Source organism: Cadophora gregata (assembly GCF_030347475.1).
Source record: "Cadophora gregata isolate MNR1 chromosome Unknown scaffold_6, whole genome shotgun sequence".
Taxonomy (NCBI): domain Eukaryota; kingdom Fungi; phylum Ascomycota; class Leotiomycetes; order Helotiales; family Ploettnerulaceae; genus Cadophora; species Cadophora gregata.
The window spans coordinates 489,780-514,852 of NW_026695929.1; the positions used below are offsets into that span (position 1 = coordinate 489,780).

The window sequence follows — 25,073 nt, forward strand, 5'->3', positions numbered from 1 at the left end:
GTTTCGTCGCTCTAGCTCTATTCCACCTGCAGCTCTGTAATTTTCGTGAAAATTCTGACTCTAGTCCGCTCCAGCATCATTTCCATTATCTAACCGCGTCTGTATGTTCATCTCATCTCGTGCCACCCCCAGCTGCAAATGCGGGGAGAAGGAGACTAGTGACAAAGTACGACCGAGCAGCTGGAGACCCCAGACAGATTTTTGCTGCGATGTTTCCGTAGTTTGGCATTACTGAACTGGAGCAAATGACAATAAACAGGGCTATTTTCAAGAATACATGTTGGAAGAAGTTGGAAGGCCTCAAGAACTTTGAACGTTATCTTAGCTTAAGCTATTATACCTTTCAGATCCACTTCTGCAACTGCTGGGATTGAAGAGAGGAGAGATAACAGAGATACCGGCCGGCAGAGGACCAACCAACCACTAAACCTCCAGGGCGGTGCAGCCTAGCCAATGGCGCTTCAGCGGAAGGCTGACAGTGTTCCACGGGACACCCCCATTTACCACTTTGACTTCTCACCCACAGCGAAACTCTCTCCACCGCCAAAGCAAGGCTCTGGACTCCTCCAATTACAGTACCAGCGCCGCTTCTAGTGTCGAGATCTAACGGCCTGTCCGACGACGTTCTGTATCTACGAGTGGCATTTCTACAAACCTCTATCTTTTCCATCTACTGCCAACACTCGTTACCTTCCGCAGAGTAGCTGAACTACAGCAAATGACTCGACTTCAATAATGCGCATACCTTCCTCGGCCCATGCTTCATTCCTCTTACCCCGGCGAACCACAGGAAGGCGCAACCCAAAACCAAAGCCATAGCCATAATCATACCATGGCAAGTTATGAAATCGGCAGTCAGACAATCTCGTCTCTAACTGCTACGCCCAACGACATCTTGCGATTGACTGCTACGAACAACAACGGACAGCACCAACTGCTTGGTAGTGGAGGAGGAGGCATAATGGATGGCTTCGACCATGATTTGAATTTCGAGGGGGATGGAAGCATGTTGTATGTACTTTGCTTTACCTGCCTGCCTATTTCCGAGCGAATGTGACCGTTTGGAGAAATGAGACATTTGGGGCGGAATTGGCAATTGGAACCAAAGCTGACCAGCAGCTTTAATAGTAGAGACGATGTGCACACCGGCGGCATGAACTCCCTTCCCCCCTTCACGCCCTCCTACGAACTTGGCGACGCTTTCTCCACGACTTTTGAAGACCCCTTCTCGTACCCCGCTGGAACGGACTTCTCTTCCCTCCTCGAAGACACAAGCGCAAACGCCAACAATGAACCCTCCAGCAACTCTGCAGACCTCGATAACAAGCTCCTCAGCTTCGGGGCTCCAATTCTCAAAGCACCTATATTTGACGATGCAGGCCAGACGTGGCCAGCCATGTCGGCAGAGCTGTATGGCATGTTCTTCGTCGCAGAAGATGTATTTGGGGATAACCCAACCGGTGCGGGCAGACCTATGGAATTGACCTGCTACCGACGGAACTTGTTCCAGATTTCAGGAACTGTGGTGCTGAGTCGGGGGATTAAGGGCATGATAAACGAGCAAGGACAGCAAGTGCCTCTGTACGACTTGATGGCCAGCATCACCGCAATAGAGAGCATTGAGGGCAAGAGTACTGAAATCATATCTGTACCTTGGAAAACGGCTGCGGGAAGTACATCTGAAGAGAGAGCTGGAGCCGCGCCTCCCAAATGGCCGCTGGATTTGAGCATGAACCCGGAACTGGACCCTACACTGGTTTCTATACCTATAGCCTGGAAGCGGTTGCAATTTAAACACGCTACTGCAAATAATGGACGGCGGAAAGGCTTGCAGCAGCATTATGTGATCCAGATCAACCTTATGGCTACAATGCCCACAGGGGAGAGTGTAAAACTGGCAGAGATCCAAAGCGGACCGATTATCGTGCGGGGAAGGAGTCCTAGGAATTTCGACAGTAGGAAGGACGTATCGCTGAGTGAGCGGAAGCTGGACTCGAAGCCGAGAACGGCGAGCGATGCAGCGGCGCCGCAGGTGAAGGTTGACCCGTCAGCGTCGTATAGTTCCTATAAGCACTATGCTCTGAATGCTTTATCGGTAAGTTCCCAGCATGTAGACAGCTGTCTTGCTTAACTCCTATGTGCAATAGCTAATGATTGAGAAGACCCCTCTTGATATTCCAGAATGGAACCAGAACAACCCCATCCCAACCCCGTCCCCATCAACGGCCACCGCCGACCTCCCCCGACAAACCAAGAAACCAACTCTTTCCCATCAAACCTCTTCTAGCACCTCTACACGACCTCCAATCCCAAAGGCCCGCTGGAAACCAGAAAGTTCTTCATCGTCTGGCAAGCTAAACTCTGCATCCGCACCTATAGATCTTTCGCTAGCGGACGACGAGTATGGCCGTGCAGGATCTAGAGGTAGTTTCGGAGCCGAACCAGGAAGCCCATTGCTAGAAAGAGATAGGATGAGGAGGAGCGTTGGTCTGGGTATGGGAAGTCCGATTGAGAATGCGGATCTGCTCTATGAGTATTTCCCGTTGAGTGTGGACGATTGGTTTGTCTCCCTTCCTTTCTCCATGACATTCAACTTTTTTTAAGGAAATAATCACGAGATGAGATTTGCTAGACAACTTGAAGATGGAAGCTGACTCGTATTCTAATAGGATGCCGCCTGTGGACGCGATCTATAGACCGCATGTTGTGCATCACACTATCGTCCCGCCGGACCTGAAAGCTGAACAAGTCAAGAACAAGACGAAGAGATATTTCTCTGCGGATGATTGATGAGAGATGTATAGCAAAGAATTGTTGTTTGCTATTCATGTACACTTGGGGGCTCGGGCGAGCGCATTGGAGGCTTGCAGTATTTTTGGAGAATAAAGCCCGATATTCTGCAGACCGCGATATCGATGATCGATGTGTTCCCCTTGGAGCTCGATGAATGGCGAGAAGTCATCGCGTCACGGGCATGATCAGGAGAGAGGCGGGGGTTCCATGCAATCAAGGCTTTTTACAAGCATGGGAGTTGGGAGGTGGGAAGCGAATGGTTGAATGAGCTATGAGAGTATCGATACCAAAGTAAGAAGAGGAAGTTGGTTCATGAGCTGAGCAAGTACCGTGTACGATGGCAGGGAAGTAAAGGGATGGAATGGGATGGGAGGCTTTGATACCAACAATGATAACGAATGGAATGGAATAAAGATGGAGATGAAGATATTATTAATGAAATGAGAGCGAGCATTTGCAGACAGCTAACTGAAATGGTTACTTGGAATAGGGTCAGGGATGTGAATGTCTAAATGATATGAGAAGAACGTGAGATCCTGAATATCAAGATGGAAACGAATTCACGGATCAGAGTAGTATCATATCAACAGCACCAGAACCTGACTTATTCTACTGCGAATATCAAAGTGCCACGATAAGATTCCCCGCGTCCCAGTGTGAAAGTTCATTTACTTCTTCCGGGTACTGCATGTAAATAATGCAAGCCCCTTTCCTCTTCCCCTTTGTTCCCTCGGTTCGCTAACCGACCAACCAGCCAGCCCAACCCAGCCGAATCGAGTACCTGAGTCCGAGTTCTGTTTCGCAAACATGGACACTCAACCGAGACTCAACTCGCTGAACTAGAGTCGAATCCCGTTAGTATATTCTCATCATGGCATGACTCAATCACTTATGTGTTTCTAGATTAGGAAGGAAAGAAAGAAAGAAAGAAAGAAAGAGGAAAGGAGGTAACATACCCGTTCAGCAGGACACCTAACCTCCTCAAACGCATCCAGCACATCAAAGCCCATTCCCAGCAACACATCCCTCTCCTCACCCTGCACCCAGCACAACACACACGCCGCCGCCCGATGCGCTTTATTCTGCCTGATACCTAGGAGCGCCAGACCCTGCAGCACGATAGCAGCTTGAGGACTATTCGGCACGACGGGTGCGAGGATACCGCCTACGCCGTTCATGTTATCTCCACTACTTCCATTCAGGGAGGGAGAAGTGGTTGCTGGTGATGGTTTGAGCACTGGGATATATGTTGAGAGATTCGAGTTCGGACGTGTGATGATGACGGCGCCTACAAGGCTCCCATCCACGGGTGACTTAGCCCTCACGATACCGCACGACTCGTCCGCCAGCGCGAGGTGATATAGAGCGAGGACTTCTGGTCCTGCATTCGCTTTGACGAGGTCGAGGACGGTTTCGGCGTTCTCGCGGCCGGCGATTAGGTCGAATTTGAAACTGACGCGTTGGATGGAGGGGAGGAGCCCTTCGGGTGCTTGCCAGGTGAGGAGGTTGCGGATTGTGAGCGTGTAGAGGAGGCGTGGGGAGGAGATGTCCCAGCCGTTGGCGGCGAACCAGCGTTTGAGGCGGGCGCCTTCGGTGAGGTCGGACATGGGGATGCCGGGGTAGATTGTTGGGAGGGAGGAGCCGAGTTGGAGGGTTTTGATGGAGGGCCGGGAGAGGAGGGAGCGGAGAGCTCGTTGGTGGAGGGAGTGTCCGATGGAGAGGTTGCGTTTAGATGGGTCGACGAAAAGGGATGAGATTATGCCGTGGGAGGTGGGTACGTGGTAGTAAGTTGAGCAGAATCCAAACAGGGCTTGTGTACTGGAATTACGGACTACGAAGTGTTGCTGCTGGATTGTATCGTGGGGTGGGGAAAGGGCTTGAGACTGGAGGTCACATTAGTTAAGAAAAATACAAGAATCGACATTGGTGTAGTAGACTTACGATCTCGAAGGAGGCAGCCGTTGCGCCCGATAGCCCTGACTGTGTTCCTGGAGGCATAGTCTTCTCGATAGTTTTGATGAGTGCTAGCAAACCCCTGTGATCACGATCCCTGTTCCAGCTCTCAACCAACCAGTTCTGTCTCGACTTCTGCACCTTCCTACTTTTCCTCAGAGTCCCAGGAAGTGTTCCTTGAGGCACAAATTCCCCAAAGAGTGCTCGTACTAGGGCGCTCATTGCTGTTTCAGTGAAATCGAATGTGCAAACATAAGTTCCTATTGACTTGTCCATAGCGAAATCGTAGGGTGAAGACACGGAGACGACGATGAGGGATTTTTTCTTGCCTCCTGCCGATAACATAGAGCACATCATAGCGACATGCTTCGTGAACCCATTCTGGTAGAGATTTCGGTTCGCATCAGCAGTGATAATGATAATTGCTGCTGCTCTATTGATGAGGTTCTCATGTACAGGCCGTACACCATTCGCTGTGTATGATGTATGCAGAAGTTTGCCATGCCTTTGACGAGCGAGAGAGCGTCCGAGTTCGCGGAACACTCCTTCGCCACTCATGATAGATGATCGGTGTTGCCATTTATCATTTTCGTTGGCTGCTGACCGAGTAGATTCTGTAAGTGCTTTCGTGGCGGCAGAAGCGGGGAGAGGCTTGACGAGAGGTGTGAGAAGAAGCAATTCTTCGTCCGGATACAACGTGTTTGATAGTGGTAGTAGATGTCCTTTATCTCTCATAATGGTGATGGAATTATCGTATGCTTTCGTTGATAATGCGAGATGGCTCGGGTGCAATGTGGCCAGCAGGCTGATGCCAGGAGGGTTTAAAGCCTTGCTCCAGCTAGTGCATTTTGACTTCAAATTGAGAACACGCTTGAGAGAGACCATAATTCGTTCCCGAGAAATCATGTCGTTTTCAACTCCGAGTTTAAGACCAGATATTGCTTCTTGTTGTACAGCGAATGAGCGACACAAAAGGACGAGATCACAACCTGCTTCCACGGCCATGACTGTTCCGCCGCGAACTCCAATATCGTGGCTTAGCGCATCCATCTCTAAGCATTCAGAGATAGTCACTCCGTTAAAGCCAAGATCATTTCGAAGCAGATCATCAACGACTTGATCGCTTAAGCAGGCGTGCATGACATTCATACCTATTTAGAATTAAGTCTGTGAACGGCAACCAGCTTTTTGAATCTACTCACTGGTGTTCGCCATGGCACATCCACCCACCATCATGGCATCCAAACCATCCCGGATGGCATTCCGAAATGGAACAAGAGCGCTTAAGCTCAATTGCTCAAGAGTCTCGGTGATGATAGGCATATCGAGTGACGATCCAAGGAAGTCCAAGTTCCCGTACGAAGGGAAATGCTTCCCACAAGTAGTGAGCCCGGCATCCTTGTACCCATTCATAGCAGCAATTCCATACTGGGACACTTCCTGAGGGTCATCTCCAGTTGCTCTAACTCCCAGAGGCTGGTATCTAGCGTTGGTCAAGACATCAAGAACAGGACCCATAATCATATTAACCCCAACAGCGGAGACTTCTTTGGCGGTTGCATTGGCAATCTCATATGCCATCTCCGGAGAACCAGCTGCAGCAACTCCCATGGCACTGGGGAATTGACAGATATAGTCCTCATCGAATAGACTGTTGACACCTCCATTTTCTTGGTCAAGTGCGATCAGGAGAGGGACCGGGTGGCCAGCCTGGTGAGCAATACTTTGGAGCTCTTGAACAAGTCTTGCGGTTTCTTGGGCGGCTGCAGAGGTCAGTGTGACTGTAAATGATATTAAACAGAGAAGAGATTATTGAAAAAACTATGAACAGAATAGGCAACTTCTAATCTTGGATCTATGTGTTTATTCAACACTCATCTTCCACCTCAACACTTGCAAAGAGCATTTGACCAAGAAGGCCTGACTAGAGCCCAACATAAGCAGAAAATATATGATGGCAGAATGAAAGGCACAATACTTTTCAGGTTCTTGGTGGTTAGCAATATAGCACCAAGATGGTGATCTTCGATCAACGTGCGGATCTGAGGCGTGACTTCGGTTCCTTCCCAACCTAGAAGATACTGTCATCAGCATTGCTCAATGCAAAACGCTCTTCATAATAGGCATGGTCATATGGGTATTTGCCGACTGTATAGCGTAAAATAGATCAATAGGAGAAGTACCCATGAAGAACAGTTGCCCCATAGCCCTGTCAAGTCACATCAGCACGTTATCTATCACGAGATCTGATACGATGCATACCAATCCAGATCCTGCCATAGCGGGTCCAGCTCATCACTCTCCGCGACCTCCATCTTAACTTGCACCTTGCCGCACGCCGTGACGGCTTGTCGAACCCAAAGCAAGCCAGGTACTGCACAAGACCTGCCTGGGGCAGTGGCAGTTCCTTCGGTTATGGTGCTGGTGGGGTTATCTGTGAACACGGCACGACTTCGCTCCTCTCTTCAACCTCTCATGACACCTGAGCATGTTCAGCGAAAACGAAACGGTGCAACGTCTTTGCCATGGAGTGGAGAGGAACGTGGATCATCAGCCTCGTGGGGAAGCAGTGGAAGGCGTGTAACGATGGGATGGGAGGAGCAATGCCGCAGTGAGGGTGCAGTGGGGCAAATCACGTGGACGGAACGTCTTCGGCAATGGAAGTCTCATCGGCCATTTTCTTCATGTCATGAACATTCTTTTGCCTTTGCCATCCTATCTCAATTTTTTTTTTTTTTAGTTTGATATGGGATCACTCATCAAAGATTGTTGCAAGCCTCTACTACTGTAGAAGCTTCATGCGTGCTTACAAGACTATGCCCTATTTGCCCATTTAATGTTCGCTACGAGTATCATGCTGGCCAGCTTACTAGGTACTCGGCTTTTGTCGGGGGCCAGGCAATCAAATGGGACGTTACATCTCCACTTTCTCTCTGTAACTTGTACCTACCGTACCGGACGATGCACCTCACATTCCATTCCATGGACATCGCCATCTTGAATCATGGCTCCACCCACTTTTGAGCGCCTCGCGCCTGGATGGGTCATGTCATCATCAATGGCCGAGGACATTCGACGTCTCGAAAGCATAATATCAGGTAGGTAGTAGCGTAGCTTTGTGGAGTTTCATCATTCATAATGTAGAGCTCAAGGGAAACTGTGGTCTACGCCACAATAAAATACATCTTCAAACTTCACAATCTTGTTTGCCATCCATACTCCAATCATGCCATCTGCAATTCCCACTGGAAGAGAGACGATCACGAAGTTCACGAACTGTCGGCTGGTTAAGGGCGATGAGTTGGTAGAGCAAGACTTGTGGGTCAGCTCCGAGACGGGGAAGATCGTGAGGAGTCAAGAAGCATTCTATGGGGACCACTCGGTACCAGACGTCACCATCAACCTCGGGGGAAAGATCATATCGCCAGGTCTAATTGATGTGCAACTGAACGGCGCATTCGGGTTCAATTTCTCGCAAATACCTGACGATGCCTCGACTTATGGGAAGACATTGAAGCAAGTCAACAAGCTGCTGGTTCAGACGGGTGTCACTTCATATCTCCCAACAATGACTTCAGAGCGGAAGGAAGTCTACCAACAGGTAAGAATTTCTGACATTTTCTCTTGGCCTATGTTGATTGAAATAATAGGCGCTGCCCTACCTTGGCCCGTCAGGCTTTCCTCGAAATGCAGAGAATGGAGCTGAATCTCTGGGAGCCCATTGTGAAGGTCCGTTTCTGAGTCCTAGCAAAAATGGAATCCACAAGGTCGAGAACATAATACCCGCAATCAATGGATTCAGCGATCTGGAAGATTGCTATGGAGCAGGCAATATCAATCCTACTCTGTCTCCTTTCGATGGAGCCATTCGACCTCCTCAAATTAAGATGATAACTGCGGCTCCAGAAGTGGCAGCCATGACCCAAACTATTCCAGATATTACATCGAGAGGCATACTGTACTCGATCGGACACACGGAAGCCACTTACGAGGAAGCGTCAGCAGCGGTTGCAGCAGGTGCTACCATGATCACACATCTCTTCAACGCCATGCGACCTCTGCATCACAGGAATCCAAATGTTTATGGGGTACTTGGAATTGCCGAGTCGCTACCCCGTCCGTATTTTGGCATCATCGCGGATGGGATACACTTGCACCCAACCAGTATCAAGATCGCCTTTAATGCACACCCAGACGGATTCATCCTCGTAACGGACGCCATGCATCTCGTTGGACTGCCAGATGGCGTCTATGAGTGGACGAATGGAGAGAGAATTGTAAAGACGGGCCCAAAACTGGTACTGGAAGGAAGCGACAAGATTGCTGGAAGGTAAGGAAATTTATCGGAGAGGAAGTGAAGGCCTGGGCTAACATATAACAGTTCCATTACGCTCATTGAGTGCGTGACCAACTTCCTCAATTGGTCCGGAGCGAGCATCCCCCAGGCATTAAAAGCAGTTACGGCAACACCAGCCGCAATGCTGGGATTGAGTGATGTAAAGGGCAACTTGAAGGGAGACGCCGACGCGGATCTAGTGATCATCGATGAGGTGGTTGATGAGTTTGGTAAGAAGACTTTGATAATCGATCAAGTCTGGAAGTTCGGAAGCAAGGTCTTCGATCGTTCGGAGTAAACAGCGCTTGATTTTGGTTGGTGGGAAGACTGTATGCATATCAGCGGCGTTGCGGTCTCGGTCTAGACAAATTGGAAAGAACACCATACACACTTCTTTATCGCATTTATTGGTTTTTCGCATTCGGTCTCATGCATTGTAATTCACAAGCGATGGCCCGATTTGTGTTGTGTGTACCACTCATTCCCTTTTTTGGGTCTCTCCTTGGTATTGAAGCAGCCACGAACGCAAGAAGGTGATGCCCGAGTATGTCATTTTACTGGCTCACGTTGCGGCGCATCCAAGAGCCAAGTCGCTTATCATTGAACGAGCACCTTCACCAAGACCTTTTCTTGAAGCAAATAGGCAGAAGCTGCGAGGACGAACACTTCCCAATGGAACCAAAGTGGGCTATGAATATCATGCTCTTCATGCAGTAAGATGTACTTGGCTGGTGTAACACAATGAAGTACCTATAAACATGGTGCCTTCCTATTTCACAGCTTCTACTTCTTTTGGTCAGCCCGCCCAAACAAGTGAATTCGCAAGGTCCGGGGCCGGTCCTGATCCGATTAGCGACTCTCAACAAAGATATTCAGTCTTATCTCATTTCTTATTGAAGTCACCTTCTCTTAATCTTGTTACAACAATACAACAAACGCTCAAAACGCAATCCAAGCTTGTCTCATTGGCAAGATCAAGGCTATGGACGTCTTCACGTCCATCACCATGCACCCCGTCTTGATCGGTCTGTGGATCTTGGTTGCAATCCCCATCTACCTCCTCTTGTCCGACATATATACATGGTACTATCTCCCACGAGGACCATTGCCTCTCCCTTTCATCGGCAACATCCTCTCAATCACCCCTGACAAATTCTATGTACGGCTCAAAGAATGGAGCCATATCTACGGCCCTATATATACGATCTGGATCGGTCGATCACCTCGAATCATCGTCACAGACCCTGTAATCACCTCTGAACTTCTGTCTCGCAGAGGTAACAAGTACTCTTCTCGGCCTCGAATGATCGTATTTGGCGAACTGTTCAATGATGGAGCTTCAGTTGCTTCTCTACCCTATGGAAATGCATGGTCTCTCCGGCGCAAGCTCCTCCATAACTCTCTCAAATCTTCTGCATTACCTGCCTATAAACCCCGTCAGGAAGCAGAAGCTATGAATCTCGTTGCTGGTATTGCAGAGAAACCGAGTTCTTGGAGCATGGGTATTGACAGATTTGCCGCCAGTGTGGTCTTCAGCTTGGCTTACGGACGCCGCATTGCTTCTCTAGACTCAAAAGCTCTGAAAAAGAGACAGCTTTTGTTCCGTGTTGCAGCAAAAATCATGGCACCTGGCGCTTATCTGGTGGAAACTTTTCCTTTCCTTCTACACCTACCTGACTTCCTCTCTCGGTGGAAGGAATACCCAATTCGGATGGGAAAGGAGCTCGCGGCTTTTGACATCAGTCTGGTTAATGCCGTCAAGGAAGATCTGAAGAAAGAGAAAGGTATTATCCAGGTCAACTTGACGGAGACTATGCTGGATCTCAAGAACAAGGGAGAAGCAAGCGCAGACACTTTGTCTGAAGCTCACTTTGCCGCCCTTCCGGCAGTCATATTCGGCGCAGGATCAGACACCACAGCATCCACCCTCCATTCAGCAGTCAAAGCCTTCGTCACACACCCTCGCATCCAGGAAGCTGCCCAGGCTGAGATCGACAAAGTCATTGGCAAGCACAGATCACCAACTTTCGCCGACCAAGCCAACTTGCCCTACATCGATGCCATCATCAAGGAAATCCTTCGGTGGCGCCCATCTGCCGCATTCGGAGTCCCCCACGCAACCAGCGAAGCTGATGTTTACAATGGCTATCGCATTCCCAAAGACACCGTCGTCTGGCCAGCAGCATGGGGTCTCAACCATAATGAAGAATACTTCCCCTCGCCTAACAGCTTCGCTCCTGAGCGTTACCTACCTTCTTCTGACCCTCGATTCGGTTCCAAGATTGCGGCGAGGCCATTCCCGCCAGGTTGTCACCCCCACGCATCTTTCGGATTCGGACGACGAGCCTGTGCTGGTGCGGATTTGGCGACCAATAGTTTGTTCATCGTTCTTGCGAAACTGCTTTGGGCTTTTGATGTCAAGCCTACGGAGGGAGAGATCTACGATGTCGATGCGTATGAGGGTGGTATGGTTCTTAGACCTAAACCTTTTGAGTGTGATTTTGTTATTAGGGATGAGGAGCGGAGAGTTGTGTTGGAGAGGGAGATGGTGGAGGCTCAGAAAGTGCTTGATCTCTTCCCGCCTTTTGAGTGATTGTGGTCGACTCTGGGCTTTCGTTACATTTTGCGCTCTTGCGTTCAACATGATGGGTCTCTATGCTAGCATGGGTTCTTGCAATGGAAGCTCGGTGTTCATGGAAGCTGAGGCATGATTTACTTGAGCTGAATTCGAAATGGCTACACATAAGTATATCTGAAGATAGACACAAGCGCAATTGAAACATGAGAATCGCGATGCATTTCAACTTTCTCTTGAGTTCGTCAGGAACGTGGCTGCTGTCGTCGGCGAGTGACTTTTATCCACTGACATTTCAGAATTTCATTTCTTGTCTCCGGACACATAGGTCCAACGAACTGCTCTCAAGGCTGAGAACAGGAACGAATAGGAGTGACTTCAACCAACTTGCGCGAGGTGTCCGAAATTCTTGTTTGAAAAGACACTGATATCAAGCTGATTGCAGCGTCATTACCGCAAGAGTCAGCAAGTGTCTAGATGACAAGACCTGACCGAGCTGACAAAAGCGTGCACTAGATGTATCTCGTGAGTTATGATGTCGTCTCGGCTTAAGCGTCAAGCTCTTTGCTAAATGCAAAAAAGAGAACCTCATCCAGAAGCTAGCAGTATTTCTGAATGGCGTCCATACAAAGCATCTAGAGCATCAAAATAGGAAAATTGAAGCTTGTCCAGGAATCTCTCGACAATTACGGAAAGTTAGACGAATATTTTGATCAGGGGGGCTTGCCTTCTCTCGGCGGATGATGTTTCTCGCGTGGATCCGGATAAATTTCTCCATCAATCAGACGTGCTGCTCGCCTCCCCTCACAACCCCTCCATTGCCCCACCGCAACGCCATCGGATTGAATTATCCCTTGGCAGGAACCCCCAGACTGTTTTTTCTCCTCAACGCGAACTCGGAGTATATAATTGCTAGAAACCCCACGGCTTTGCTCCGACTTTTCTTTTCTTTCCATTCTCTCCTCTTCTCCCGTCTGCCATCCTTCTACTTTCACCTGTTTTCTGTTCTATATACTTGCAATTGCACAGTTCTGGCATAAAGCAGCATAATCCACACATACCCCACTACCCCTCCATCAAGATGGCAGAAGTTACCATCACCGGCTGGGACACTCGCGATGTGCGATTCCCAACCTCTCTCGACAAAACTGGCTCAGATGCCATGAACGCAGCAGGAGACTATTCTGCCGCATACTGCATCTTGAAGACCGACTCCCAATTCTCCGGTCACGGCATGGTAAGTTTTGAAATCCCTCTTCCGTCCTCTTCCACCCCTCGCCTCCCCCCACTCCTCAAATGCCAATAAATAAGGAAGAAGATCCACTAACCCCTCACCCCCAGACCTTCACAATTGGCCGCGGTAACGACATCGTCTGCAAAGCCATCGACAACGTCGCCGACCGCATCAAGGGCCGCACGCTCTCCTCCCTCGTCGCCAACTGGGGCGAGACATGGCGGCACCTAGTGTCCGACTCACAACTCCGCTGGATCGGGCCCGAGAAAGGCGTCATCCACCTCGCTCTCGGCGCCGTCGTGAACGCCATCTGGGATCTCTGGGCCAAGACGCTGAACAAGCCCGTCTGGAGGATCGTGGCGGACATGTCGCCCGAGGAGTTCGTCCGCTGCATTGACTTCCGCTATATTACTGATGCGATTACGCCTGAGGAGGCAATTGCTATGTTGAAGTCTGAGGAGGGGGGTAAGGCCAAGAGATTGCAGGATGCGTTGGATAGTAAGGCTGTGCCGGCTTATACTACTAGTGCGGGGTGGTTGGGATATGGAGAGGAGAAGATGAAAGGTCTGCTGGAGGAGACGCTGGCGAAGGGGTACAGACATTTCAAGTTGAAGGTCGGCACGTCGGTTGAGGCGGACAGGAAGCGGTTGACTATTGCGAGAGAAGTTATTGGTTACGACAAGGGCAATATTTTGATGGTTGATGCTAACCAGGTATGATCCCCCGCTTTCGATTATCGCCTTTCGAGGACTGAACTGACGGTTTTTTTTAAGGTCTGGTCCGTCCCCGAAGCCATTGAGTACATGCAACACCTCAAAGAATTCAAGCCCTGGTTCATCGAAGAGCCCACCTCCCCCGACGACATCCTCGGCCACAAGGCCATCCGCGAGGCTCTCCGCCCCCACGGCATCGGCGTTGCCACCGGAGAAATGTGCCAAAACCGCGTGATCTTCAAACAACTCCTCGCCTCAGGCGCCATCGACGTCTGCCAGATCGACGCCTGCCGTATGGGAGGTGTCAACGAAGTCCTCGCCGTGCTCCTCATGGCCAAGAAGTACAACGTACCTATTGTGCCCCATTCCGGCGGTGTTGGTCTACCTGAATACACTCAGCATTTGAGTACCATTGACTATGTCTGCGTCAGTGGGAAGTTGAGCGTTTTGGAATATGTTGATCATTTACATGAGCACTTCAACCACCCTTCCGTCATTAAGGGTGGTTACTACCAGACTCCTATGGAGCCCGGGTACAGTGTGGAGATGAAGCCAGAGAGCATGGATCTCTTCAGCTTCCCTGGTGGACCTGGTGGATGGTGGAAGAGTGACGAGGCAAAGCCTATCTTGGAAGGTATCAAGATATAAATCTTTGCTTCTTGGCAGTTGCGGGAATGAAGGGGTCGGCAGTTTTCATGATGGGCTGTCAACTGTAGGGAAACGATGGCATCCTATAGTACACTTTCGTCGTATAGACGAAGTGTATTCCTTGGTATTTTATTGCAGGTGGTGGGGCTCGAGATGGTCTCGTGCGCAGTGCAACGATGGCATACTGTATAGCTAGACGGGACGGCTGGCTATCCCTGATGTATATTGGACGAGAAAGATACGGATTGGATATTGGGGTTCAAAAATGGGTGTCGAGAGTTTTCATGTTGGGCTCCTTCGGCAGCAGGGCAACGATGGCATCCTGTAGTCACCGCTTATTATTGGTGTTCTCCTGTAGCGAGAATTGATTATTCGAGCTATACTTTTTTCCTCGTACTTATGTGAAGTTTAGAGTGTCTTTGATGATGCATTAAAGTCCTTCTTGACTTGTGATCTTCGTGCCGATAAAGGCTATTGTTTATAAACGCGCAGCGGTGCATCACCATTTATCCCTTTGATCAATAAGAAGTATAATTCGGACACAAGGAACACGGTTTGCCCCAGAACGAATCTCGTGTGTCCCAGTTCTCACTTCAAAGGCAGCAATGCGCTTAGCGAGTCACATCCCAACCTCTGCTTTATATTGGTACACATCGTTATCTTCATGCACTGTCTGTAGTGGCAACAAGAAGTCTCCCATTCAATAAGCAAGTCTATTTTGTCCAAACCCAGTCAACAACGGAAAGTAAAGAGAAGAAGAAAATCGGTCTACATTTAGTGTTCCGACACCCTTCTCAATGAGGACTTCCGACACATAATCTTTGAAAGTCACAGGCCAAGTCGGAGTATCCCAGTATCGCGCCACTAGCCCTTTGCTACGCGCGGCACTGACCTGCTCTCCGATTTTATCCCGCTGTTTTGAACTGAATCTCCAAAACCACTGTCTCCCAATGGCACGTGACATCGAAACACTCGCGTAATGAGAGTTCGTGTTATTGTAGATAGCGTTTGAGATGTCGTCAAGAGGAGCATCATAGAAGATATCGCGGTAGGTTCTGTTATTGCTCAAGATGTCGAATGGCGCATTTCCTGTCGCAACGACGATAATCGGTGCCCATGTCATCTCAGATGTGTCGCTCCAGTGAGTAAGCCATTTCTTGGAACGGAGACTCGAAAGTTGCTCATCGACGTATGGCCAGAGTGCGGCACCATTCGACTTGAAGTCCAGGAGAAGAGTGAGTGTAGTATTTGGACTCGATTGGTATACACCACTCCAATTATTTGGCCCTCTATCTTCTTCCGTGGAGTTGTTGAGATTTTCGAGAGTGGTTATGAGAGGATCGATATATAGAGACTGCAATGTGCGGTCCTGTGTAAGCGACTCCGACTTATGTCCTACTAATAAGTCTCTGCTGGCTGTCTTTGTGGGGAGGAATATGTCTGCTTCTACACTAGTGCACCCAGCGGCTAGGGCTTCGCAAAGAGGGACTGTACGCTTGTAGTCGTTGTGCGAGTGGCATGACATCGGAGTGATGTCCCGAGTAAAGTCTGAGGACCACGTTGATAGCAGTCTGCTAGAGTCTAAGGGTGACTTCCACTTGTCGACGATATAGCTTACTCGATTGGAGGGTGGCTTGGGGTCATGGTGTCGGGGAAGGGTAATGAGCAACGACAGCCAGATGCTGGAATATCAAATATCAGTCTTGGAAGCTCAAAGCGAGAAGAAGGAACTAGAATACTAACAATCCGGATGTGAACCCAAGAAAAATCATCAACACAATAATATGGAGCAGGCGTTTCTTCGGAGTGTATGGCTCAGAATACTTGTTTTGTTTCTGTCCGGCTTTGATCAAGCGTTTCCAGTAATGATTCCCCAAGTCTTCATGAAAATCAAATGTGGACTCAGAGGAAGCATATGAAGACTTGCTCCGTGCTACACGTATCAGCACTGAGCTTGAACAAGATTCAAAGAGTTGGTCGCACTAAGCTGTATATGTACCATGATTGTTGCGTCGACTGAAGATCACAGACTCGTACATAGGTATAATGAACAAACAAACAATGAAGAACAGATGATGTGAGAAAGTCTCAGTAAGTTTTGCATGAAGACCAGATTCGTAGAAAGGGGCATTTGGAAGTCAAGTAGGACAGTGCTTTATTTTCGGGGGATGCCTTCAACCTCGCGAAGCTCCAGCGAGACTGGGTTTCCATCCAGGTCTCGAGGATTGCACTTCAAACACGTTCTTGCATATTCCGGGATGCGAGGTCCACGCTTTCAGATTTCGAAAGTAGGTCGACTTGCTTATCGACCCAAGGCATACTCGACGAGCTACATTCTGCAAATTCTGACCAACTCTTGAATCCTTCAGGTACCAACTGATGAGGTGTCGTAGGCAGAATTATCATGATCTAACAGCTTCTTGATATTATGCCTGAGCGCGTCGCTGTTAGGACGGGACTTAGAATCAGGATGTTGACTGTGTGCCGCACATGTATACAACCTAGGACTCATGCCGCGTCTTTGAAACAATCCAACTATCTGAACGGGCTGATGAAAGTAGCACAGAAATAGTTTTTTTGGGAGCATTGCCACCCGAAGTGGCCGGCTCCTTCTATCATTGTTCTCACCGCGCGGCTAAGTTGGTCGATCTCATGCGGGTCACTTGCTAGGTCTCGTGCGCAGCGTTGGAATTTCTGTTCTGCGCCTCAACCACACTCCACATTGCACCATCGTGCATCGAATATGTCATCATTTCCTGTTTCGTGAACAGACAAATTGTTGCATTCGGCCCTGTAAAGGAAGTGGAAGAAGCACCCCTTCGTCATCCAACGATCCTTCAACATAAGCGAGCCGCCAAGGTTGGATTGTTGACTTTCTGACTTACCCATGTCCACATAATCTGTGGTTCCCAAACGACCATAAAATTTGAGACATGTACACTTAAGACTTCGCGTGCTAGTTGGACTTTGCAATTTGCCCACTTCTGGTACTACAATTGCAGGGAGTCTTTCGCTTGAAGCAATTCAATTTTCTTCCTTGATCAGTGAAACGAATGACATTCAATATTTGCTCTATGTAAAGCAGACCCATCCAAAACATAAACCCAGTAAGACTCTCATCATCCGACAGGCTCTAACTAAACTGACATCAAAAGTAGAAATGTAACCACATGTACCCAAAATGACATAGCGAGAGTAAATACGAATGGACAAATGAAATCCCAAGGATACGCTGGCAAGTCTTTTGACCCGTTTGACACTTCCTCCTCAGCCGTAGCTCCCTTCATGAGCCACTTCATAATTTCACATCAATTCCAAGTTCACTCATGACCCACGAACAATCAGGATTGAGCTGTGAGCCTCCTTTCTTACCCTTTGCGCAGGTAGCAACAAAGCCTGGAGCAGCCCCGACCCACCTCCTCCCATAAACAACCATATATGGCTTATTCGTAGCAGTGGAAGGATATGTGTCGATTGCGCCTAGCTTCTTCTGCAAGCTTTTCTCATAGAGAAAGCATGCTCCGTCTTCAGCATGAAATCCTGGATCTGCCCCAGACGCGTTTTCTCGCTCTTCCACCTTTTGCGACCAGGCAGGGGCAAGTGCTTCGCCATTGTGTATAAGGATATCACGGGAAGCCTTGTAGGCATTGGGAGATGATGACATAGTGTATCCGTAGCCAGGGATCCACAAGGCTGCTATCAAGAATACGTCGCTTTTGTTTGGAACACTATTCCAACCTTCTGTAACCCAGCGATCGATGTCGTCTCGTCCCCAATTCGAATTTGGAGGCTCGACTTGGAGATCAATTCCCCAGACGGGATCGGCGGGGCCGAATATCCTCGTCAAGGTGACGACCCGCTTAGAAAGTTAGTGAAGCTCATGAGGGGAACTTTCAACAACGGGTTGTCCGTGATATGGAGCTGATCGACTAATGCCAAGACTGCAGATGGATAGAAGACAGAATAGAGCCGCAAGGAGGTTGGACGACGATCGAAAGCTGGTTCTGACTGTGGAAATCATGGTGCTTGATGTTTGGTAGTGATGAATGTGGATAGATGATTTTTGACTGCAAAATACTGATGATTTTCGGAGAGGGTTTGTCGAAGTATCGTAGAGCTGATTTTTCTTGTTTGTGCTGGAGACTATGGAAGATGCGGAATATGTGAGGAACTTATACGCTCTTACATACGTTTTCTTTTCTATTTCAAGAGGATCTGTAGAGCGATGGCTGCTCGCCTGAAAAAGACCTCTCAAGTTCGAGTGCCCCATTATCCTGGCTGGAGGATCCAAATGCTGAAACGACGAGGGTAGAAACGACTACTGCTCGATCCGCACACACAAGTCTTACTCCGCCTTGTCGCCTGCCGATGTTGGTCAGATTGTATAGGCCTGCTTCTCATTAAATTCATGATCTCACTTCCAGAATCACATACTACAGCCGCTACTGCTCAAGCACGCATTCCAACTGAGGGAGAGCCCATCGCCAACAAACACGGGCTGGAAGGTGGGAGGCCTTTCTAGGCCATTCAAGCAAGGCTCGGCGCGTAAATATACTCAATCTCTACTGCAAAAGTCAATCACTACTCTCTTGAATCCCTTCCCTCCGCTGGCTCACTTCAGCTTCTCCAACAAAGCAGTGACATTTTGTGTTGTCCATGTAATCGACCTCCAACAGTGGCTCATCCACGCAGTGTCAGAGCGCTGGAAGGGATGACTGAGATAGACCTGGAAGGTCTGTGGTGTCAATAGGTTGCCACTGTACTATTGTTAGTTGGAGTATATGAATAGGCGCCAGGAATGCATGCTAACATCCGCAGTAATGAGACCAGAGTTGTAAATGGTAGGTAGCCTGGTCATCTTCAGCGGGATCCTTCGTATCACATTGCTGTCCTATCAGCAAAAGAAGAATATAGCAAAGATTGAGAGAGCCCAGATATGGTGCCCTTATCTATACTCAGAGCTACAATTCTGCCTCGTTGTCAGATGAGTTACTGGTGATGTGGGTGTTAGAGACGAGGTTCCACTTTTCAGCATCATTAATGACTGCCGGTCGGCCTCTGGGTACCATGTTCAAAAAAAGAATAACTGCAGGTTCCGAAACACTCTCACTTAGGATCTTAGAGGTCCAACAGTCTTAGATAAACCTGCTTTGGTCGTTGAATCTGTTCTGATGATGCTGCCGAGCTGTTCAGGCGTGTTCGGGCTGCCATGGCACTCCTTTCTTCGATGATCAGGCCTTGAGCATATTCTACATCGAGAACGAGGCGTTCTTGTCTTAGCATGTCACTTTCAATGACACATGTATTGTGAGCTGAGTGACATTGGACCGGAGAAGTATATATATACCACAGCTCCCCCTCTTCAAAGACTTCTATATCGTTTATCAACAACATCTACCTATCTTCATTCTCCTGTCCAACTGCAGCCCACATTCTCAAGTTCTACACCTAGCACCTACAACAAATTACATCAATTATCTTCAACTTCAGCATGGCCCAATTCTCCAAGATCGTCATTGTCCTCGCTTCAGTCATCTCGACCTTAGTTGCTGCTAGCAGTTGCCACAATGGCGGGATATACTGCGGTTTCGGATTGATGCAAAGAGGTAGGTCTTGGCGAGTCTGTACGCCAATCTAAAGATACCCAAGACTGATTCGTAAAACTTCATAGGCAATTACATCACCAAAATCAACACTGGTCTGCAGGCGAAGCACATCACTAGAAGTGACTACCACCAGAAGAACTCTCTGTGGAGTTGTGGTGATCACGGCGATATCGAGTTCAAGCAAATCTGCGAGGTTGGGTGTTTCGATAATGGTACAGACGACGACGCTTGCTTGGAAAATGAAGCGGCTGAAGCTGCTGCCGACGCGGCCGAGGAGGTGGCAGTAGCAGCTGCCCGCAAGAGAGATGTTGGCAATGTATGGGTTGGTTGAGTAACACCCAGGCACGGCATCTAGATTCTAAAGTATGGTTGGATGGTGGTCAGTCGTTTGATGGATCCGCTCTTGTTTCATGTAGTTTTGATAGGGTTTCGCTTCACAGTCGCTTCAATTGAATAGTGCTATGTTCCAGAAATCTCTCTCAATACTCAACGAGGCACATCACGTGAGTATCAGAGTCAGCTCATATCAGACCACATAAGTTACCGATATCAAGTAGGGATAGAGACCAAGTAGGGATAGAGACCAAGTAGGGATAGAGTGAGAGTACAGCTCTTCTACTGGAAGGGCAATGACTCAAGAATGATAAGACTGTATATAATACAGACTATGCCACATGAAAATGCATAAGAGCGAGATCATCCCTTATACTGTAAGATCCCCAATGCCAATGCGAGCTTGCCTCGTGAGCCAACAAAAGCTTCGGAACCTCTTTCACCCTCAATGTGAAGCGCACCCATGGGAAACTTTTTGTCCCAGGGCGGTTATTCCGTTTAAAGTCATAATCTTCCACACCCACAATCTCCCAGTGCGCTTCAATACCCTCTCGTGCCTCTAGAAACATTGGCTTGAAACGTTCGCCTTTCCATATCACATCCACGCCACCAGCAGTGTGCATAGTACGTAATTTCTCGATGAGATTCGGAAGGTCCATGGTAAACCAATACTCGTGAGCACGGTCATCCTGGTCAAATTCGATCTCCAGCCCAGGAATGGCTTTATTTCGTAAAATTATCGAGATCTGTAACGTCTTGGGCCTTCCCTTTCCTACGAGCTCGAAGAACGTTTCGATGGCAGGGTTGATGGTCTCAACCAACCCCTCGGAAATCGAGCCTGGCGCGCGATCTAGGAGACGATTTCGCGGGAAAGGTGGTTCCAAAGGATAATGACTGAACTCGTTCACTTTAATGCGTTCCCCATTGGCCAGCTGCCACGCGTGAGCAGGCGGATATTGCCACAACTCGATCGAAGTCACGAATGTGCGGTTCTTCAATCCAATTCCGTGAAACCAGGTAGCCACCGTCTCCCAGTTCCAGTCGGCTGCGAATAAGAAGTTGTTCTTGCCATAGAATATCGTTGCTGCTTCATTTGCAATAGTTTGGTTACAGCGAAAAAGACTGATGGCTGTAGCCCGTTCATCAGAAGTCGCAATTTTGAATTGCTTAGCGCTGTATAACTCTTTATCGAAGTGGCATTCAGCATAGCCCGATTCTGAATTGTAAGGTTGGATACCGGACCATGCAACCAGAGGTTCTCGGGTCGTCAAGGCCAGGATGTAACACTGGTCGCGAAGCTCGCGAGAAAGGTCGAAGAATGTCAATTGCGGCCGAGGATACGTCTGTATTTGGGAATCGTGGTCGGCCATCATGAGCGCGCTCAATGCTGTAGAAATGAGTGATGTATGTTTAGGTACGTACGTAGGAGGAGACGTGCAGCGAGATACATTTGAGCGAGAAGGAAGATAGACGTTGGTGTTTGCCTAGCTTAGCCGAGCACTAAGCCCAAATGGGATATCAGTATTGGTTTGCCTCTTTGGCTTACTTGCTCGGCTCTCTAAACTATTCGTGACACTGATAGCCACAGTATAAAATGTAAATCTTCCAGACCCTGTACAGGTAACGGGTAGATTCCCCGCACGGTAATGGAGAGACGGTCCACTTGATTCCGCGCCAGAACATGGTGAGCACCTCCCCAAACCCAAATCAAATCTCAACCCATTCATGTATCTAAATAAGCAGATGTTTTCCATAGCCGTGAGCGGCCACGTCGATGTGGTTCAGGTTAAAGCGATTCGTATACGAACACCAACATCCTGCGGATCGAATAATAATATCGCGAATCGGAAAACCTATTCAATTAGGTTGTAGATTGGAACCTCACGCACATTCGAGTGTGGGCTTCCAATGGAGTTTTGCTATTTTTGGCGACGAAATCTCCTTTTATTTTGTGAGCTCTTGTTTTCACCAGAACTATAATGCTGCGAAATCACTTTTTAAGCAGCGGAAACGGAACTGTTGATATGTTGATCGATGTTTAACTTACCGTTAAGCGAGCCCCACTACGTCAACAACAATTCAAAACTTCCAATTATGTCCAGTCTTCTTGTATCTCCCCACTTCAATTTAATATCAGAATTCACTAAACTTTCCCTGAGAGAAGTCTATTCACCACGAGACACTGTATCATCACCAGGCAAGACCTGTCGAGGATCATTCGGATCAAACCAAGCCGCACCCGCCCATGATGGCGCGATCTCTAAAGCCAAAGGTTTCCGCCTGATGCCCTTTCCAGCAACCACATCTCCCTCGACCCTACTCATCCCATCCAACTCTTCAACTTCGATATCCACTCTCGGCACAGCAGCGTATTCTCCTCTCCCCAGCGATCTTGGAGTTGACTGTTTTGGCATCGTGATACCATCGCTCAGCTCCTGAAGTGGTACCGAAGTCGGGAGTTCGCTCGTGTTCCCTTTCGTCCACATCTCTGAGCGTCGATCTTCACCTCCAAGTTCCGCATGATGGCCTATTCCCGCGGGTGCTTCTCCTACTTCAAGACCTTCAGCGCTCGGATTGTGGCTGAGTGAGCTCTTTGGGTGTTTCTTGCGGTGCCAAAGCAGAATGGATCCAATGATGATACATGTCAACACGACAATTCCAACTACTACCCCAACGATGCCACCCGTGCTGAGCTCAGATCCCTCCGATCCCCAGTTGCCAGAGTTGCCAGGGTTGCCAATAAACACCGAGCTTCTTGACGATGATGTTGGAGATGTGGTCTGTAGCTTGACAGTGCCGTCTCCGAGGACACCTGCTTGCAGCAGCATCGATGAGCATGTGGGACTGATTGATGGGCTTTGGCTTCTCTCCCAAGTGGAGAAACTGCAATTCGTTGGTTTTCCGTTGCTGGATCGAGTAATCGCTAGACGGTTCAGTGCCCATGAGTATTGCTGGTACATATTGCAACCACTGTAAGCACCATATACAGCTGAAGTACCATTCTTAGAAACTCCAATACAGCTTGTAAGGTCTTCCAGGCAAACTTTTTCAAGAAGGTCGGAGACAGCCACAGCTGGAATGGCTTCCGGAACAACACAAGAGAGCGAGCTCATCATGCATCTACACAGTTGTGGATTTGGACGGGGCGGTAACTTTGTTGATGCGCCTGAGCACCAGTTAGCCTTTACCAAGAGAGAAGTTCAGTGACCTACGAAAGCCTGCATCAATAGTAGGGCAACTGGATATTTTCCATGTTGGCGAATATACGGATGTGGGTGTAATTTTGGCAGTAATGAGATCAACTTGAGTGTGAAGTGCGGAGTATGCAATAGACTCGTCGATAAATAGTAATCCTTCATCCTCTGTTATATTGACCAGGCCTGTTTGTCAAGTCAGATTTAAACTTGAACGATCAATGAAGTTGTCTTTGGACGCATGAGGAACAAACCTGTACCATATTCACGCTGAAACCAGTAATCAAATATTGCGCCTGACCATACCGAGGAAAGCGGAGGTGTGAATAGAGAAGTTGTCCATGTATAATCAGGGGAACTTGTTGAGAAACTTGAGACATCACACGAGTGGTCGTTTAGCAAGATTAACGGCATTTCGAAATCTTGAAGAGCCGTTGTTGGATGCTGCAAGGCGGTTGGATTGTTTTGCATGCTGCCGTTCATACAAATAGCTGGCAGATAGAATTCGATCATTCCGTCTGACAAATTTCCACATCTGAGGTACTCCGTGGATATGGTGCCATTTGAGCTGCTGGTGTCCCAATATGCAAAAATCCCAATCGGAATATCTCTGTAATTACTCGTTGTGATATAGTCTTTGATGTCTCGTATCTGAGCTTTGATGAATGTTAGAGGCTCGGAATCAATCGGGTCAATATTTGGCTCCTCCGTATCAAGCAGTAAGGCGAATCCAAGTATGTTGGAATAGGGCGACAAGGAGTCGATAGCGGCAGTTTGATATGCGTAGGCATCAGAGGTAGAGTCTACATGCTCCCTGAAAAGCACCACGAGAAGATAAATGCCGGCATCGCTAAGTTGATTGATGCAGCTCGATCGATCTTGAGACGTATCGGCAATGATAACCATAACAACGTTTACACCGAGAGCTAGAAAGCCCTTGATTTCCTTAGTACACAAACCTTCCCAGAGTAGCGCGGAATCAGGATCTTGAGGTGCTGCTCCATTGTCAAGGCTCTGACTTTGTCCAATCAGAATCACGCCGCGAGCAAGGAATCGGGCACCGGTTGATTTGTAAACAAATTGGTTCCCCTGTATAAGTCAGAATAATTCTTACCGAGTATAGTTAGATCCCAGACCTTGATAACAATGGGATCCAGAGCTGTCGTGGTTTGACTCATTTTCCAGAGCTTCTGAACTTAGCCCACAAATCGAACCTCACGTCGATGGGAACGAAAGAAAGACAGTACAAGTGGGACAGTCAGATACCAGTGTAATGACATCTCTTGAGCTTGAAATTAGGGGCAACCACGTGAATGGAGAGAAAGCCAAGCCAGAATGTTGGTGTTTCGAAGGATTTCAAAGATCCATTGGACGAGATGGTCTTGTTGACTTGACTGCGCCCCAAGCAGGGCATGAAATTGGAAGCGACATGCTTACATCAAAGCCACCAATTTAATCGTATATGAAATGACTTTGGAACATCTGCAGAAAATCTCGGTGGGGTAAGACGAGACTTCAATGCTGTAATTGTTCACTTAGAACCTGAAATTCTTTGCGAAGACCGCAAGTCTTCAATCCTCATGACAAGCTGACAACGTGAGAATGAACGACTCTGCCTAACGAGTATTTGTCGAATGTTGGTTCAAAATCTTAGTGCTTGATTTTAAAATCAAGGTTCATGTAATTGA

General features: G+C 48.4%; 10 protein-coding genes across 10 annotated transcripts; 5 read left to right on the forward strand and 5 right to left on the reverse strand.

Annotated features, from left to right (window-relative positions):
- Positions 1-832: 832 nt before the first annotated feature.
- ONS95_011990 (uncharacterized protein) lies at positions 833-2,790 on the forward strand (the record flags this gene model as incomplete). Its single annotated transcript, XM_058505598.1, has 4 exons — positions 833-1,011; positions 1,129-2,095; positions 2,163-2,560; positions 2,670-2,790. 4 exons carry the CDS (start codon positions 833-835, stop codon positions 2,788-2,790), a joined length of 1,665 nt encoding a protein of 554 aa, XP_058358120.1.
- A 671-nt stretch (positions 2,791-3,461) lies between these two features.
- On the reverse strand, positions 3,462-7,307 carry ONS95_011991 (uncharacterized protein). Its single transcript, XM_058505599.1, has 7 exons — positions 7,009-7,307; positions 6,930-6,955; positions 6,725-6,817; positions 5,949-6,509; positions 4,735-5,897; positions 3,750-4,676; positions 3,462-3,632 (listed from the first exon to the last, which is right to left on the reverse strand). The coding sequence occupies exons 1-7, from the start codon at positions 7,059-7,061 to the stop codon at positions 3,609-3,611; spliced, it is 2,847 nt and encodes a 948-aa protein (XP_058358121.1). The 5' UTR covers positions 7,062-7,307; the 3' UTR covers positions 3,462-3,608.
- Positions 7,308-7,545: 238 nt separating this feature from the next.
- ONS95_011992 (uncharacterized protein) lies at positions 7,546-9,458 on the forward strand. Its single transcript, XM_058505600.1, has 4 exons — positions 7,546-7,844; positions 7,891-8,347; positions 8,397-9,076; positions 9,128-9,458. The coding sequence occupies exons 2-4, from the start codon at positions 7,973-7,975 to the stop codon at positions 9,378-9,380; spliced, it is 1,308 nt and encodes a 435-aa protein (XP_058358122.1). The 5' UTR covers positions 7,546-7,844; positions 7,891-7,972; the 3' UTR covers positions 9,381-9,458.
- A 494-nt stretch (positions 9,459-9,952) lies between these two features.
- ONS95_011993 (uncharacterized protein) lies at positions 9,953-11,874 on the forward strand. Its single transcript, XM_058505601.1, has one exon. The coding sequence runs from the start codon at positions 10,065-10,067 to the stop codon at positions 11,673-11,675; it is 1,611 nt and encodes a 536-aa protein (XP_058358123.1). The 5' UTR covers positions 9,953-10,064; the 3' UTR covers positions 11,676-11,874.
- A 631-nt stretch (positions 11,875-12,505) lies between these two features.
- LGD1 (L-galactonate dehydratase) lies at positions 12,506-14,632 on the forward strand. The gene is made up of 3 exons (XM_058505602.1): positions 12,506-12,894; positions 12,999-13,604; positions 13,665-14,632. The coding sequence occupies exons 1-3, from the start codon at positions 12,739-12,741 to the stop codon at positions 14,250-14,252; spliced, it is 1,350 nt and encodes a 449-aa protein (XP_058358124.1). The 5' UTR covers positions 12,506-12,738; the 3' UTR covers positions 14,253-14,632.
- A 262-nt stretch (positions 14,633-14,894) lies between these two features.
- AIM6_2 (Altered inheritance of mitochondria protein 6) lies at positions 14,895-16,254 on the reverse strand (the record flags this gene model as incomplete). Its single annotated transcript, XM_058505603.1, has 3 exons — positions 14,895-15,934; positions 15,996-16,185; positions 16,236-16,254. 3 exons carry the CDS (start codon positions 16,252-16,254, stop codon positions 14,953-14,955), a joined length of 1,191 nt encoding a protein of 396 aa, XP_058358125.1. The 3' UTR covers positions 14,895-14,952.
- Positions 16,255-17,547: 1,293 nt separating this feature from the next.
- On the reverse strand, positions 17,548-18,273 carry ONS95_011996 (uncharacterized protein; the record flags this gene model as incomplete). Its single annotated transcript, XM_058505604.1, has 2 exons — positions 17,548-18,111; positions 18,262-18,273. The coding sequence occupies 2 exons, from the start codon at positions 18,271-18,273 to the stop codon at positions 17,548-17,550; spliced, it is 576 nt and encodes a 191-aa protein (XP_058358126.1).
- A 1,470-nt stretch (positions 18,274-19,743) lies between these two features.
- Positions 19,744-20,189, forward strand: ONS95_011997 (uncharacterized protein; the record flags this gene model as incomplete). The annotated part of the gene is made up of 2 exons (XM_058505605.1): positions 19,744-19,858; positions 19,924-20,189. 2 exons carry the CDS (start codon positions 19,744-19,746, stop codon positions 20,187-20,189), a joined length of 381 nt encoding a protein of 126 aa, XP_058358127.1.
- Positions 20,190-20,523: 334 nt separating this feature from the next.
- On the reverse strand, positions 20,524-21,561 carry ONS95_011998 (uncharacterized protein; the record flags this gene model as incomplete). The annotated part of the gene is made up of 1 exon (XM_058505606.1): positions 20,524-21,561. One exon carries the CDS (start codon positions 21,559-21,561, stop codon positions 20,524-20,526), a length of 1,038 nt encoding a protein of 345 aa, XP_058358128.1.
- A 182-nt stretch (positions 21,562-21,743) lies between these two features.
- Positions 21,744-24,664, reverse strand: GAS1_2 (1,3-beta-glucanosyltransferase gas1). Its single transcript, XM_058505607.1, has 5 exons — positions 24,522-24,664; positions 23,640-24,474; positions 23,404-23,571; positions 22,239-23,357; positions 21,744-22,132 (listed from the first exon to the last, which is right to left on the reverse strand). The coding sequence occupies exons 1-4, from the start codon at positions 24,561-24,563 to the stop codon at positions 22,357-22,359; spliced, it is 2,046 nt and encodes a 681-aa protein (XP_058358129.1). The 5' UTR covers positions 24,564-24,664; the 3' UTR covers positions 21,744-22,132; positions 22,239-22,356.
- Positions 24,665-25,073: the final 409 nt, after the last annotated feature.

Excerpts from the sequence above, each read along its gene's own strand:
- LGD1 (XM_058505602.1), top strand. The coding sequence starts at position 12,739 with ATGGCAGAAGTTACCATCACCGGCTGGGACACTCGCGATGTGCGATTC. Across the intron at positions 12,895-12,998 it reads AATTCTCCGGTCACGGCATG|ACCTTCACAATTGGCCGCGG; the intron begins GTAAGTTTTGAA and ends CCTCACCCCCAG. Across the intron at positions 13,605-13,664 it reads TGATGGTTGATGCTAACCAG|GTCTGGTCCGTCCCCGAAGC; the intron begins GTATGATCCCCC and ends GTTTTTTTTAAG.
- ONS95_011992 (XM_058505600.1), top strand. The coding sequence starts at position 7,973 with ATGCCATCTGCAATTCCCACTGGAAGAGAGACGATCACGAAGTTCACG. Across the intron at positions 8,348-8,396 it reads GGAAGGAAGTCTACCAACAG|GCGCTGCCCTACCTTGGCCC; the intron begins GTAAGAATTTCT and ends TTGAAATAATAG. Across the intron at positions 9,077-9,127 it reads AGCGACAAGATTGCTGGAAG|TTCCATTACGCTCATTGAGT; the intron begins GTAAGGAAATTT and ends AACATATAACAG.
- ONS95_011991 (XM_058505599.1), bottom strand. The coding sequence starts at position 7,061 with ATGGAGGTCGCGGAGAGTGATGAGCTGGACCCGCTATGGCAGGATCTG. Across the intron at positions 6,956-7,008 it reads CTATGGCAGGATCTGGATTG|GGCTATGGGGCAACTGTTCT; the intron begins GTATGCATCGTA and ends GTGACTTGACAG. Across the intron at positions 5,898-5,948 it reads ATGTGCCATGGCGAACACCA|GTATGAATGTCATGCACGCC; the intron begins GTGAGTAGATTC and ends AATTCTAAATAG.
- ONS95_011993 (XM_058505601.1), top strand. The coding sequence starts at position 10,065 with ATGGACGTCTTCACGTCCATCACCATGCACCCCGTCTTGATCGGTCTG.
- GAS1_2 (XM_058505607.1), bottom strand. The coding sequence starts at position 24,563 with ATGAGTCAAACCACGACAGCTCTGGATCCCATTGTTATCAAG. Across the intron at positions 23,572-23,639 it reads TCAGCGTGAATATGGTACAG|GCCTGGTCAATATAACAGAG; the intron begins GTTTGTTCCTCA and ends CTTGACAAACAG. Across the intron at positions 23,358-23,403 it reads TACTATTGATGCAGGCTTTC|GCGCATCAACAAAGTTACCG; the intron begins GTAGGTCACTGA and ends ACTGGTGCTCAG.